This window comes from Rhea pennata, chromosome 11 (genome assembly GCF_028389875.1).
Source record: "Rhea pennata isolate bPtePen1 chromosome 11, bPtePen1.pri, whole genome shotgun sequence".
Taxonomy (NCBI): Eukaryota; Metazoa; Chordata; class Aves; order Rheiformes; family Rheidae; genus Rhea; species Rhea pennata.
The window spans coordinates 21,676,011-21,691,747 of NC_084673.1; the positions used below are offsets into that span (position 1 = coordinate 21,676,011).

The 15,737-nt window shown below is 45.4% G+C and overlaps 1 protein-coding gene across 8 annotated transcripts in view; it reads right to left on the reverse strand.

Moving 5' to 3' along the window:
- The window catches only part of ARHGEF9 (Cdc42 guanine nucleotide exchange factor 9), a 200,487-nt gene that overhangs the window by 59,333 nt on the left and 125,417 nt on the right, over nucleotides 1-15,737 (reverse strand). For all 8 annotated transcript variants that reach the window (XM_062584967.1, XM_062584964.1, XM_062584965.1 and 5 more), the window contains one exon: nucleotides 10,769-10,948. In XM_062584967.1, the coding sequence (XP_062440951.1) occupies nucleotides 10,769-10,948 (180 nt within the window). The remainder of the gene's footprint in view (nucleotides 1-10,768; nucleotides 10,949-15,737) is intronic.

Here is a 15,737-nt window from a genome sequence, read left to right on the forward strand (position 1 = left end):
ACAGGTCTTTGAGGGATACAGCCTAGTGACAGCTTTATTGCTATTCCAAGCCAAACACATGCTGAAAATCAAGCGGCACCAAGGTAGACATTAAGCCCTCAAATCCTGTTTGTGGAAGTTAAAAGTATCTTCCCAGCCTACCTTTCTGCTGTTAGGAAAAAGTATTTTGCAGCTCCTAAACCCAACTGGAACAGCTCATTACCAAGTGCCATGATACTCTGGTCAGTTTTGCAACGGAGGGTATTTTTTTAAAAAAATCTCTATTTTCATATTAAAAAAAATAAAAGTAGGGAAGATCTAATCTTCATAACAGTGGAAGGGTAAAACTTGGAAAGTATGAGTCCTAAAGCCTTTGAAACTGTAACGCAAATTCCAAGATTGCAACTTCCATTTATTTTGGAAAACCTCACAACTCGATGTGCCTGGCGGGTGTCATACGGACTCTCAGAGCTTCCAGAGATGGGAGTCTCAGGAGTACTGTTTTTTTTCTCTTAATGAAATGTTTGCTCTTTCCTGTCAGGATGCACACTTCCAATGGAAAAACTTGCAATTCTAGTCCAGATGACTTCTGGTTTAGATTAAAAACACATGCAAAGATGTCATCTTTAAGAGAGGAAGCCAAATGCATCCAACACTCTCTAGCCTCAAGTGATGGAAAGAGCAATCCCACTGCCATGTCCAGCACTCCTACTTTTTGCCTTAACCTCAAAACTTTGCTAATATCTGGGGGTTTTTTGTGTTTTCTCTTGCATTATTTTATTGTTATTCTTCCAGGTGGTGCTGGGTACCTGAAATTACTCTGACAGTCTTTATTCCCAAGAGTTTCAGGCAAGATCTGCAGTCTCTCAGAGGTTAGCGCTTTTAGGGAGAGAGTTCACTTTCTGCTTGTTTACCCAAACCAGCCAAAATCTTCAAGCTATCCCCCAGCTTTCGCTTAGGGACGTGAATCCATCTCATTGCATGTCAGTAACTCTAGTAAGGGTCTTTCCTCCGGGGGATCACTTTGAAATTTAGACCGCAGCTCAGAGAAGATGAGTTACCTTCCCAGCTCTGCTGCTGATTTTGGGCCAATCACTTAAACTATAAAATAGGCATAATCTCCCTTACTAGTTACATTATTCATTAATATTTTTGAGGTTCTCAGACTGTACGTTGAAGAGGGACTTGAAAAAAAGCTGTGCAAAATCCTAACATGGGCTTAACACATCACTGCGGGCTTGTCCCATCCTTGTAGTCAACCATGGGCAATCCTTCGGCTAGGCGGACCTTTGGTTTGATGCAGTACGGCTGCTCTTACAACTTCAGCTTTTGGATTTATGCAGCTCTCAGATCCCCTTCGCTCTCACAAAGAAGTGGCTGTGCGGCATTTTGGCTAGGAAAAGTTATACTTTTTACAGTGGTAATTGTGTCCTCTGACCCAACGCCACCACCGCAAGCCAGATCCTCTATGCTTCGCTGACCTGCTCGCTCAGACCTCAATGATGGTACACTGGAGGTGACAGTGAGGTGGAAAAGGCAAACTGTGGGTGACACTACTTTTCCCCGGTACCTTATTAAATGTCATATTCCGTTGATCTAGAAAATACTCCAAAGGTCGCTATTATTGCCCAGTCCACTGTCCTTATTCGCTAGGGTTTAGACACATGCAACTCTCCCAAAAACATCCTCCTGCCTGAAATGCTTGAATTGTACAAATAAGAGCCACGATAGCACTAATGGAGAAACACTTCTCCTTTTGCCCGGTGACTTTCCACCGTGCACGGGACACAAGTGCACCAAGTTGCCTCCTGCCTGGAGCAACAAAGTCTATTTGGTAAAAGCAGCTTCAAAACTCTACTGTCTCTCTCGTTTCACCTCATTTCCCCAGTCTTCCCTGCTCAAGACAGGTAGCTGCCTGCCCTGCTAAGTGCCCGTGATGCCTTCCCCAGGAAGGTGATGGGAATTCAGTTTCCTGACAGCTTGTCAGCTGTGCAGCTCACTCTGATTTCAGGAGGTCTCTACAGACTCCTGTCCTGTCTTCCCAAGGAACTAGGGGCTGTGGCTTGGAGCAGACCTCCACTCAATGCCTTCTTTCTTTTTCTCTTTTTTTTGCAAAAACAGTAACAACAGCTGTTCAGCAATCACCAACAACCCTACAATAATAAATCAGCCTTCAGTGTCTTTTTCAACACCTCTGCAATGCAAAAAAGCACAGGTGCTGAGATAATATAACACGGTGTATGTCTCCCCCACACGTTTCTAGAAGTCCAGCATGCCAAAAAAATGGAGCCTGCCCCGATAAACTGCCATTAGAAAACCATTTCAAACTCTTCATATTAAGCTTTTGTTAAAAGAAGCCAGCAAAAACTACCGAAAATTTTCAGGTTGCATAATGCGAGGGCTAAGTGACACTTCACACTGAAAGGCCACCCTGCACGTGGAGAACAGCCTTATCACGAGTCTCACAGCCCTATTTCAAAACCCAGTCCTAATTAGGAAGTCATGACCGGTTCCTGCATAACATAATAATTTGCAGAGGCAGAAAAAAGCAAAATAGTCAAATAAAAAGCCCCTTTTGCCTAAGGACCCAGTTCTAGGAGCCAGAGAGAGCTGATCATTTCATTGTGCTAGTTAATACTCTATGTGATTTTTATAAAATCTGTATAAATGTGATTTATCAATTTGCAGCTCTTCCCAAATGATGCATAAAATCACCAAATGGCACCACTCCAACATTAGCTGACCTGTAATTATTATATATTTAGACTGCTGAATGCATACACTATATATAGAGGACATTTTACTCGAACAGGCATCGAGGGCTGATGGTCTCGTAAAAATCAGAACGCATGACAAAACTAACATTTTACCAGCCATCTGGATTATTAATCTCCTTCCACTGCAGATCCGCAAGGACAAACCCAGCAGATAATATGTCACCCTCGGATGCTAGCTCACAATTAAGTAATGCGACGGATTAAAGATACAGACCCTTCCAGTGGCGTGTTGTGTTCCACCGATCTGCCCTCCTGAGCAACTTGATCACAAGTGCCCAGTGTGAGCAGCCCTACTTTTACCAAACCCTTGTACTGAGTAGCTAGGATCATCAGCCAACTGCAGGGCCCTGCATGATACTCCAATAACCTCGCAGGGACAAGCTGTGGCGCAGAGCCTCCAGACTAATTTGTACGCCTGGCCGTCCTCTCCTGGCTCTTGGGAGCTGCTCTGGGAGCCACAGGCTTTGCTCTCTGTCCCTTCTTCCATAAGCTGGCCTTAGGACCAGAGGCCCTCTGTGCAAAGCTCTACAAAGGTAAAACAGCCGCAGATGTCAATCTCAGCAGCTCACTCCAACAGGCAGAGCTTGCCCTGCGCTCGAAGTAACGCCCAGCCTGTCCTGAGCTCCCCAAATGCCCAGAGGTAGCTGCTGCTGTCCCACTGCCAGTGGGAAAATAAGATACCAAACTCCTTCAGGCTTTCCTGCTTCTCTGCCCTCGCTGCAGGGACAAGGCCGGGATTTGGCAGTGGGCAAGAAGCCCAAGGATGCTAAAAGCAGTCCTAGCAGGTGCCCCTGCCACTAGCCACCCTCTCGTGGGTATGACACAGGCATAGCGGAAAGCAGGGGACTGCGGTTGCAATGCTTCAGGAAAGCAGGGATCGTGGTTGGGATGCCACTGGGAAAGGCTCTCCCACAAGACAAAGACCTTCCAGAATGAGGAGCAGGACATTTGGTCCTAGAAAGAAAGGCAGTGAAACAAGTTTCTTCCCTTCATGGTCCTACCACCATTTTCTCCTGCAGCCCCAATTTTTCCATGTGGCTCTAGCCTTGCTGTCCTTCATCTCCCTCTATTCCCCAGTCTCCCTTAAACCTTTGCCTTCCCTCCCTCCTGCAACTGCTCAGTGTCCCCAAACTCACTCCCCGCTCTTTCCCTAAGATCCTACATTCCCAGCATCACAAGTTCCCATTCCCCAAGCTAAGAAATACCCCCCTCACTTGTTCCCAAAAAAGGAAAGACAAGGACTTTATAGAGACAGCAGAAGACTCTGTGTCCTTGAACGATGAACAAAACCGGCTCCGGAAAGGTTGCCCCAGGCTTCCTCCCTGCGTCCTGCAGGCGAAAGGCGCTGACTCCCGAGGGCTGGAGCAGACCAGATTTACTGTTGGTGACGTGACGGTGCTTGCCCAATAGGTGCTCCATGCAGATGAGCTACATTTTATTTCTAGGATACTGTGAATTAGGGCTGACACTTCTAGATCCCAAAAATCAAGAGCTTCAGACTGTGATGTTACATGTGACATGCAACCAGTAAGAGCCAAAGCTCAGGTGCTCAAGCAGCTCATGGCAGAAATCCTGCCAGGCTGAGGAAGCTCCCACTTTTTTCCACTAGAAACTGGATCTTTCTTCACAACCAATACACTTGCTTGGCAGAGGATAAGCAAGAGACTGCAAAAATTGGTGCCGATTTGGCCTCATTCAAGGAACGGCCTCAAAACAATCTGGTTTTGCACCTGCAAAGCAGCTGGTATGAGGAAGGGCCCAACTTCATTGCCGGTATTTGAACCTTTGGGGATCCAACAGATGCTGAGCAGCCTGAGTGGCTTTAGTTGTCACATTAATGGCATCTGCAATTAGCACAGGCTGCGTTTCGATGCTAAAACACTGCTTGACTTTTTAAAAAACCCATAATTTGTCTGCAGTGCATCCTGTCACCGTGACATGCCACTTACTCTACGTGCAATACCTCTACCAGAAGCTATTTTTATGCTGGATTTTCCATGGGAGAATAAAATCTCCTTTATGAGGCACTGACTATTCAGCAGACATGCAACGCATATCGTTTTATTTTTCCAACAGGTGAATCCTGTTTCAGTGCCATCCACATTTCCCTGGAAAACCTCACCTAGATGCCGCCACGCCTGGCACTAAGGAAATGCAAATCCAATGATGGCAGCTGACTGAGAAGCAAAAAAATCAGTCTAAAATTACAATGTTCACGGGCTTAAAGGCAGAGCCCAGAGGGTTGTCATCAGTGGTGTGGAGTCTAGTTGGAGACCTGTGGCTAGTGGTGTCCCCCAGGGCTCAGTACTGGGTCTCATCCTGTTCAACTTCTTCATCAATGTCCTGGACGAAGGGACAGAGTGCCTCCTCAGCAAGTTTGCTGATGATACCAAGCTGGGAGGAGTGGCTGACACACCTGAGGGCTGTGCTGCCATTCAGACAGACAGGGACAGGTTGGAGAGTTGGGCGGAGAGGAACTTCATGAGGTTCAACAAGGGCAAGTGCAGAGTCCTGCACCTAGGGAGAAATAACTCCATGCACCAGTACAAGCTGGGGGCTGACCTGCTGGAGAGCAGCTCTGCAGAGAAGGACCTGGGAGTGCTGGTGGACGACAAGTTGACCATGAGCCAGTAATGTGCCCTTGTGGCCAAGAAGGCCAATGGTCTCCTGGGGTGCATTGGGAAGAGTGTTGCCAGCAGGTCGAGAGAGGTGATCCTGCCTCTCTACTCAGCCCTGCTGAGGCCTCATCTCGAGTCCTGCATCCAATTCTGGGCTCCTCAGTACAAGAGAGACATGGAGCTACTGGGGAGAGTCCAGTGTAGGGCTGCGAGGATGATCAGAGGGCTGGAGCATCTGCCCTATGAGGAACGGCTGCGAGAGCTGGGCCTGTTTAGCCTGGAGATAAGAAGACTGAGGGGGTGTTTTATCAATGTGTGTAAGTACCTGAAGGGAGAGTGTCAAGCGGATGGGGACAAACTCTTTTCAGTTGTCCCATGTGACAGGACAAGAGCCAACGGGCAGAAATTGAAGCACAGGAAGTTCCGCCTGACCGTGAGGGGGAATTTCTTCCCTGTGAGAGTGACGGAGCCATGGCACAGGCTGCCCAGAGAAGCTGTGGAGTCTCCTTCTCTGGAGATATTCAAGGCCCACCTGGATGCAACCCCGCCTAACATGCTCTATGTGACCCTGCTGAGCAGGGAGGTTGGACTAGATGATCTCCAGAGGTCCCTTCCAACCTTACTGATTCTATGAAACCTAAGGAATGATGAGAAAGAAGAAGGAGCACCGATATCCCCCTGCATTTTCTCCTATGTAAGAGGGTACTGACCACAAGGGCTTTATACGCAACTTTTGTTGAAGGCTTTAAGGGGAGATTATCCTCCAATTCACTCCAACACCTCGAGAGCCGCCTGGCACTACAGGAAGTTTTAGTAGAGCTTCCTCTACCCCAAATTTGCTCCTTAGCTTAGCTTGGTAAATACGAGAAAGAGTCACCACTGTTGAGGTGCTAGGAGATATATTTTGGAAACTTTATCTGCCTACTGGCATCTAAAGAGATTAAGGACAGCTGTATGACAGAATAAATCCCCTTCGCCACTCAAGATGTGTGCAGTCTGCTGTGTCCATCTCTAGGGTAAGATTTCACAATAATAAAATTCAGTAAATTTTCATTTTTGGACTTCTTTTTTTTCCCCAGAACCCAAGCATGATCCCATTTAGTTTTCTAGTTTTGTAGCATTTGAATCTCACCTGGGCCATTTTGGAGCTGTGATGCTGGGCTCTGCAATCAGGAACTTTGTCTGAGACCATCTTTATTTTCTGAAGGAGACCTTAAAGTATGGCAACTGCCTGATTTGCAGTACTGAAGCATTACTTTGTGCCTACAGAATATATGGAATATTCCTCCCTGCAATTACTAATCCTGATTTCTTGAGCTCGCATGTGAACGTGGACGTGCTGCTATGCAAAAACTCATTTGCACAGCGTCATGTAAAGACTGCCCAGGGCTGTGCCCTTCACGAAGAGTTCCTCCATGAAAAGGAGTGAATCAAACAACTCCCGCACTACAAGCACATGAAATCCTTTGCAAAATTCCTGCTGTTTTCATGACCGTGCCTCCCACCCTCTCAGATCCCTCCAGTTGACGGGACAGTCAGAGACACGGTGCAGCTAATTCCAAGGCTGACTCTTGCGTCCTGCAGGAGCACTTCTAAATGGTTGCCTGGCATGTTCACTTGACAATAAATACTTAAATACAAGGTAGACATCTTAATCTGTCCGAAACTCAGCTCATTATCCAGCCTGCAACCTGGTTCTGGAGTTCTCATCCGCCTCTCTAATGATTTAAGGATTTTCATAACTTGTTTTCTCTTTGAGTGCAGCGGCTTCCTACAGGAAATCATTCACCATTGTTTACTAAGCTCCAAATTTTACTGCTCTATTTTGCTGTTCCTCTTCCCCCAAAAAGCATTGCTATGTCATCCAGTTTCTCCTTGAAAGCTCCCATGCTCCCCAAACTTTATGGCTTTCATCTCTCCCACTTTCTTCCAGCCTAGCCTCCAGCGACAGAGCAGATATAACCACGGGCCTTAGGCACGCGGAGACAACAATTCCCATCCGGGCAGCCACGTTGAGAGCAGCATCTGTGAGCATAAACCCCTCTGAACTCTGCACATGAAGAGAGGCTGAGGGAATCGGCAGGTTACTCTTTTCCTCTACACTTGCAGATGGGAATTGTTCCCGCTAGGAGCTTTTGCGAGTGCCAAATTCTTTGCCAAAGATTTTCACGTGATCTGGCTGCGGAGCAAGAAGTGTCAGACATCTCATCGCAAACTAGGTTTTCCAGGCCAGTTTTCTATGCAAAAGTGATCCAGATGACTTTCAGAGGAAAGTAACTTTGCAGCCATCTTGTACTGCAGCCCTGTTAGTATCTACGAGACACCTGCAGCTTTAATATGAAATTATTCCTGCTTGGTTTTAGGGACATCTCTGTCCTGTCTCTTCCTATGTGAACCAGTGCTTGTTTCATTCTTTTGATCCTCTGCTAGGCAACTTGGTGTCCTGTCTTCCTCCTATATTCGCATAAGAAAAATACAGATACACAGGGAAGCTAACATTTTTCTTATGCAAGCAGAACTGGACCTACTCAGGCTAACTCAGGCAGTTTCCTGGTATCACCTTAATAAAGCAGGGCTCAAAGTGCAACCACAGAGAGAAAAACAACCTCCTCATTATGGAAGAATGATCAGCTCAATAAACAGTAGGACATACAGGAATAAGATGGAGGGGAATGAAAAGCAAGACGGTTGCAGGTTAAATGGCTCTCGGTGGGACTCTGAAGGAACATGGTCTGGCTGCAGTGGTCCTGCAAGCTCTAGGGGGGTTGCAGGCACCTTCTCTAAAGGCCCCAAAGGCTTTGCAGGCATCTGATGAGAATCACTCTGTCTTTCTTGGTAAGTCAGGTGGGAGGGGGCAAAAAAAAGGAATATGCAAGAATAGAAATGAAGAGGCAAGCAAGTGACCTCAGCCAGCAGAGGAGAGGAGAACATGACAGCCCAAATGGCAGTTGTTTTCGCAGCACAGGGCAACCAGGGAGTGGGCTGGTTTGCAGCAGCACGCTGCTAGAAATACTGAGCAGGGAAGGCAGCTCCGCTTTGCAAAGCCATGCGGTGAACGGTCCCCTTCAGTCTCCCTTGCAGAGCTGTGGACAAACTGTGCTAGAAGTTAACTCGCGTGTTTTCGTTGTTGTTTACATTTTTTGCAATGCCTGGTACTTGATTTTAAATACTAATTACCACTTGTGGCAGCAAAAACATGCAGTCTTCTTTTTGGGAGCCCACAGTTCAGTCCCAGGGCATGTGTCTGGTCTTGGACCTAGCTGAAAAAGTTTCTCACAGGAGTAAGTGATCCGTCCTTCTTGTAGAGTTAATGGGAGGATTGATTTTCTTGCAGTAAGGTCAAGCTGTCGGGTTGTCACATTAGACAAAATGGGCAAGAAGCTTGCCTGGAAAGGCCATCATGATCCTATGTACCAAGGTTACCTCCAGAAGGCTGCTCAGACATTTTTCTCTGAGTATCACGGTTCAAGATTCATTGATTCAACCCCTCTGTTTTTACTGCCTCCTAAAATCATCCTCATGAGCCTTAGGGAGAGCTGGAAAGTTCAGCCAAGCCAAATGATCCATGGCTTTGGGCCCCAGAGCAAGTGGGCTTGCTTGTTTACTTGTATTTTTTAGAAGACAGGCTAGTGCAAAAGAAGACTGTCACTAAATCTACCATGAACAGCACACTTACAACATCACACAAAAATGGATATTAAGTATTTCCCCCTGAATCACAAACAAAACAGCACTGGTAAATGCATTGGAAAGTTAAACTGGCCCAGATCATCACAGTCTCTAAACCACATAAAAAATAATCAGGCAGATTTTTAAAATTCAGCCTTTCCAGCTTGCAACATGGATGAGATGTACTAGCAACACAGGTGAGAATATTTTTCCTGATAAGATTATCATCTTGATCATGCCTAGTACAAATCAATTTTCCAAACTCTGACTCACTCCACTGGGAGCCGGGTCAAACTCAGTGTCCTAGTCAACAAAATACTGAACGCTATTTATTACTGTGAGGTTTGGGCTGGGTTTTCTTATGCAAGGAGCTCAGGCTTCAGTTCCAGTTCCTGATCTCTTGCTGAAAGAGCTTGCCAGACCCAGGAGGGCTGACAAGAGCTGCCTAACCAAGCCCCACAGGAGGAAAATATCTGTCCATCAGAGAGCAGAGAGGCATAAGCCAGGGAAAGTCTGGATTCCCCAAGCAGTGGTCATCATACACGATTAGAAAACATCAGACCATACTTCTTAACCCACTCTTTCTAATCCAGGGGGCTATTTCCCAAATAATGGGATATAAATCCCAAAAAAGCAAAGCAGGATCTTGGTAATGCAGGAATGAGTAAGGACTCAGGAGGGGCATAAGACAGGCAGAGAGCCAAGGCAAATACAGCACTGCTTTAGGATGCTGCACGGTCTTTGTCGTGTGCTTCAGAGAAAACACTCTTCTCTTCCACTGCTACTGAGCTTGTCAAATTGCCTGGGAGGTTTAAAGGAAAGTCATCTTTTGGACAATTTTACAAGGCAAAAGAAATTTTCATTTTTGAACCATATTCCCTCAGCTTCTAAAGGAATTAAATCTCTGAACCCGCCTATCGCACCCTTTGCAGAAGGGAGCGAAAAAAAAGAAGCGGACAAGGTCAATGCCGATGTCTTGACTCCCCGAGGAAGGCTTGAGAGCGCCCTAATAGTGTGGCAGGAGCTGATGGCAGCAAAAAAAGTGTCTTCTTGTGCCTTTGCTCTCCTAAGACATAGTGAGCGAATAAATAAAGTGCTGAATGTTAATTTGTGAAAGGCTGGATCACCACCAGAGCTGCCCGGGTACAGCAAAGTCTACCTCAGCAGAAAACCAGAGACGAGGGACTATGGTCCTTGTCCCCTTAAAAAATAGCCAAAGCTGCTCAAAGATTAATTAGTCAATTAATTCAACACCAAAAAGTGCTGGAGAGCCAAAGCTCAGCGTGGTTTGTGGAAGGTGCTACACGGAGCCGGGAAAGCTCTCCCAAATGCAGGTCTCCTGTAGCCAGCATAAACCTTCAGGCACCCCAAAATCATCTACCCAAAGCCGGCAGAGCAGGTAGCTGTTTTTCAAAGGAGAATCACCTAAGCAGAGAGCCCACAACATGCAGAGACACCCAGCAAAGGTGCTCCGGGTCCCAGGAGCACTGTGCAGAGCCAGGACCCACTCTGGTCACCCTCTACCACCTCTCATCTCTTTTGAAACCTTCTTTGTTCCCCTTTTACTGATAGAAAACAGCCACACTGCTGACAGTAAACATCAGTGGTGGCAAATACGGTGTGCAGGACTCTGCTTTTACCATCAGGTCAAACTGCCATTTCAGTCCATTGACCGATTCAAACAGCACTGGTAATCGTGGTAGGACAAAGAAGAAAGTCACTCACCCTCACGAAGCTGGCGGGAAACCATCCTTCTTCATCATCAATCTGACCCCACCACCAGTCCTTGTTGGAAGCATCCAGGACCTTGATAACGTCTCCTGCTTTAAACGCCAACTCCCGGTTGGCCATGGTGACGTGATCCCATACTGCCTCAGCACTTACAATAGAACCACCACTGATTAGCTTAAAAAAAAAACAAAAAAAAAGAAACAATCAGTAAAGGCTCTGTTCTCCGACACAAGCACATTTATACTCCCAACACAGAAAAAAGTGCTTAGCCATAATAAAGCAATTTTTCCCCATTCCAATCCATAATGCAGTTGTGCGTTACACACAACTCTCACATGAATAAAAAAAATTAATGCAGTCTACAGGCACCTATACAGCCAGCCATGTGCTCCTAACCTTGTGGTCAGGCTTTGAGAGTGCAGAAGTGAACATCATGTGCACTTGTTCAGCATCTCTCAGGTCCTGGCCCTACTTACGTAAAAAGCAACACCTCCCCTCTCCCTGTCACCGCTAAGCCATTTCAACGCGCACGCACACCTCTCAAGGCACTTGACTTTCAAGTATAATTTAGTTAGCATAATGTACAGCTGGGAAGTCCCCAAAATGGCCAAACAGATTGATGGTGTCTTGCAGAGGAATTTTAGTTTCCTTGTGGTCTCCCAAAGCTTGCTCAGTTAAAGGAAATATTATAATCTTCAGGTTTAGAAGGCATCGCATGCAACTCCAAGCAATGAATTATGCGAGCTGTCAACTTTTTTTTGGGGGGGGGAAGTGGCAAAGTTTCCTAACATATCGAGGAGAACATTTTATTTTTAACTGTGAGTTTAGTATTAATTCAGTACTGGTGACACACTGACAACCTTGCACTTGAAATCTTCAGGCTATGCAGCAGAGGCAAGAAGGGCACTGTACCACCCTGCTGACCTGTTTCAGACCTAACCTAGAACGCAGATCAGTCCCAGTGGTCTTTGCTCTGCCTCCAAGTAACCTTCTTGTGATGGCTGTGGTGACAGCCTTCGTGATGCAGATACCTGCCCGCTAGAAACTGGACTGAGGCCAAACTTGTGTCCTACAAGACCCAGGAAACTTTCATATGGAGCTCTTGGTGCGCTTAGAGATGGGCCAGGACCACCTCAATGACCTAGAGGTAAACAGCTCTGTATTTCATCAGCAAGCTTTCGAGTCACCAAGGTTTCCACAAACTCCTGTTTAATGCTTGCAGGAAGGACTCATACAAACAACTGATGTTTGTGCATCCACAAGACAAATCATCCATCCGTACCTCGGACACCTACTGCTCCTCAGAATGAGAGTCATTGATTTAACAGAATAATAAATTGTGTTTTTGTTTTGTCCACTGCAGGAATTCGGCACTGAACAGTAAGACTGTCCCAGCAAATACAGACTCTACCCATATGCTAATAAGCTTGTCAGAGCCATCCTGCGCCTTGTTCATTAATTCTGCAGTCAGAGAAGCACCGAGTGTGGTGAACTCGGGCTTGGCTCCAAATCAGAGTTTCTACTTGCAAGGCGAGAGCCCAGCTCTGCAATCAGTACAGACCTTCTACATGGCAACACTTTACCAACCACAGATACCCTCTTAATTTAGGCAAACAACACAAAACATAGAGACAGGGGCCCATCACAGCGGTTAAATAAGTGCAGAAGCACTGTGAGAGCTCTTCACTGCTCTTTTACAACTTTGGCTTATAAAAACATCTGTTAACAACTACCTGCATAGTAAAAACTTGCAGTAAACCTTTTAGCATCGCTGCAGGGGTTCTCAGGGTAAATGTATGAGAACATTCAAGTCCTATGGACAGTTAAATCAACAGCTTAAAGGACCTGATTTACAGTTTCCTTGAGCTAACTTTCCTTTAAGAAACCAAGCTTCTTAGGTTTGTGACAAATACAGTTGCTGTTTCAGCTCTTCAATTGTTACAGTCAGTTGTACATAAGAAAAGCAAAATCTAAGACAGTCCAACATGACACTTAGTGCTTTTCATCCTCAAAGCAAAGATTTAACTAGTCAGCTCACTCCTCTTGCCTCTATAGCAGATAAAGTAAAGTAAAGCTTTTCCAACTTCTATTCTGCGAATGAGGAAATTAAAGGAGGCAAGCTCAAGGCTGCAGAAGGATTCAACACGGAAGATGGGACATGTACACTGGACACCTGACCACCACTTCTGTGCCCCTTCTATGATGCCAATGATCATGTGCAGGTTCTCACACTCATGCCGCCAATGCCAAAAAACAATAATAAAAAAAAAGAAATAGTTTTGAAGAAGCAACCCCAAACATGTTAGGTAGCTGTTAGCAAAAATGACAAATTATCCTTTAAAATTCAAAATCAGCTGTAAAAGACTTCACATATCATATAGAGGCTTCCTAGGTACAAGCTTTACAAGATCACCAGATAATACACAGAAACCAAGGCACAGCAAAGCACAGGTTAATAACAAGCTATCATTTAAGAATCAAGCAATGGACCTAACCTACATGTTGACCTTACCACAGAGGGCATCTAATGTACTGACATGTACTTGTCTCACATTTGGGCATTTGATACAGAGCTGCAAGGAGCTGGGCACCGGAGGACCCCAACGAATCTTGCAGTAGCTGCAGTCAGACAGCTTAGGGCCTTCCCGCAGCCTGTCCTAGCTCTGGAGCCTCTCTTAGCCTAAGAATAGCTAAATCTGCAAGAAATAACAGTTTTGAAGCTTGACTTCTGATTTGAATGCAACAACTGGCTCAGCCCAGGTGACAATATGTTCTAGCACTTTCTCACCTTGTGCTGCTCTAAACCATCAGGATTTCTAGAACCTTTCATAAATATGAATCAGTTAAAACCTTGAAGAACCCCAAGAAAGGAATGATGGACTTCTTCACCCTTTATATATTCACGGCCAGTTGACAATGATTTGTTCTTGTGCCAGTAATGACTTCTTCCCCTTCGGTAGTGTTCACCCTTGATGCTTCTATGGAGACAGTCACACCCCTGTTCTCAGCCTCTGTTTTTCTACATTAAACAAGCTCTGTTCTTTTAGTCTTGTCTTCGCAGACGGCTCTTCCTTCCCCTGAGCATTTCCCTAGCTCTTCAAGGCATCTAGATGTTTTGGCTGCATCTTGCTTGAACACAGATGACCAGAGCTGTAAATACTATTCCCAAGGAGACCTTACCAGGGATTTGTGAAACAGCATGAAATATCTCCTGTACTATGTCAGAGAAATCTTCTAGTGATATATTGTATCTCCCTTTTTTTCCCACGGCTACCTCCTACCAATGTCTCTGAATAATCTTGCGTTTGGTTAATTTAAATAGATATGTTTGAATGCATCATCTTTGTCTAGAGAATCAGTTGTCTCATCAAAAAATAAATCAGGTTGGCTTGACACTCCTTCCTTTTGTTAATGCCGTTGGGTATTTTAGTCCATTTTTTTCACTGATGGTGAACCAGGAAGAGAGCTATTACGCAGACGCTGCGTTTCTGCTTCTTCTGCATCAGCTGGCATAGACTGTGCTGCCACTTCGCACGCAGCCAGTCCTGGGCACTGAGCTGCCACAAGAAATGTCACTGAACCCCAACTTCAGAGGGATTGTATTTACATTGTCCTTGCCCAATCTGTAGAAGTGCAGAAGATTTTGGCTTGGTCAACTGCAAAGGGTGTGGAGGGCCAGAAAAGCAGGGCAGTTTGCATGACCTTTTTCTGCTGTTAACACAGAGAACTGTAAGAGGCTTTCTGCAGATGTCAGAAGCTGAGGTGGCTTTGCAAGGTGTTTGCTGGCACACAAGAGAAAGAGGGACTGAAATTTCTTCTTTTTCACTTTCTAGCACCACAGGGTAGAAGAAAGACCCTGGCCACGTTAGCTGGTTCTTTGCAGCCCTCAGTCTGTAACACTAGCCCAAGAAAGGGACGCACATGCCAGAAAGTCTGCGAGAGAGACTTAGCCTTCCAGAATACAAACACAGCTAAATCTACACTAAAGGAATGGCAGCACGATGGCAGATTTCCCGTTCCAGCCATCAAACATGCTGGGTCCATTGACAGAATGTCAGCGCCCAAAATGAAAAGGTCCAGTTCTAATTTATTTTATAAGACACTCTGCTGTATCTGTGAAGCAACCTGACTATTTCAGGGCAGGGTTACACAGACAGAACTTGATATCTGCTGCAGAAAGAGAAGAACTAGAGAAAGGTCAGAATAAAATGTTGTATTTTCTGAGAGAATTCAGCACAGGAGCTCTCCAGTCCAGAAACTTCAGGTCTCTTGGGTTAGGGCTTGGATGTCAAATCAAAAGTTGGTTCAAAAATGCCTAAGCCCCAAGTTTCAAATGAGTCTTGACACTGTGGTCAGACATACCCAACCAAAGACCCTGAAAGGGACTCATCTCCCCTAATTCTAAATGACTGCCATACAACATCCGAGACAGTCATCAGGACTCCTTTATAATCAGTGAAAAGAAAGAGACACATCTGGAGTGTGATTCATCTCAGCTCTTTCAGTTGTCTACCTTCGAGTGAGGTGAATCATGCCCTAGAAATGACTATTTCTCTTTGTTTAACTAGGTGATGTAGAAGTTTACATTTCCACATCTGAAGTCCATCCCATCTACAATTTAGCCATCACTAAAAAGGGGTAACCACAAACTGGATTTAATAATCACAATCACAATAAAAATAGTCAGATTCTTAAATCAAACTCATCCAGACACAATAGGTTCCCAGTATGCAAAAGCTGTTATAAACAATGCAACGTGTTCCTTGACCATTAGAAGAATTCACAAAATCTCAGCTATTTGAATTTATAATAATGAAGATGCAAGTATTTGGGGGAAAGTGTCCTACTTATAAGGACTTATGAGGCAGTTAGAAAAGCACAATAGGTGATAACGTGCATTTGTTTCAGAGATACATTGAATACTGCATGTCTTCCAGATAAAGGCCCTAGATCCCACTGAAAT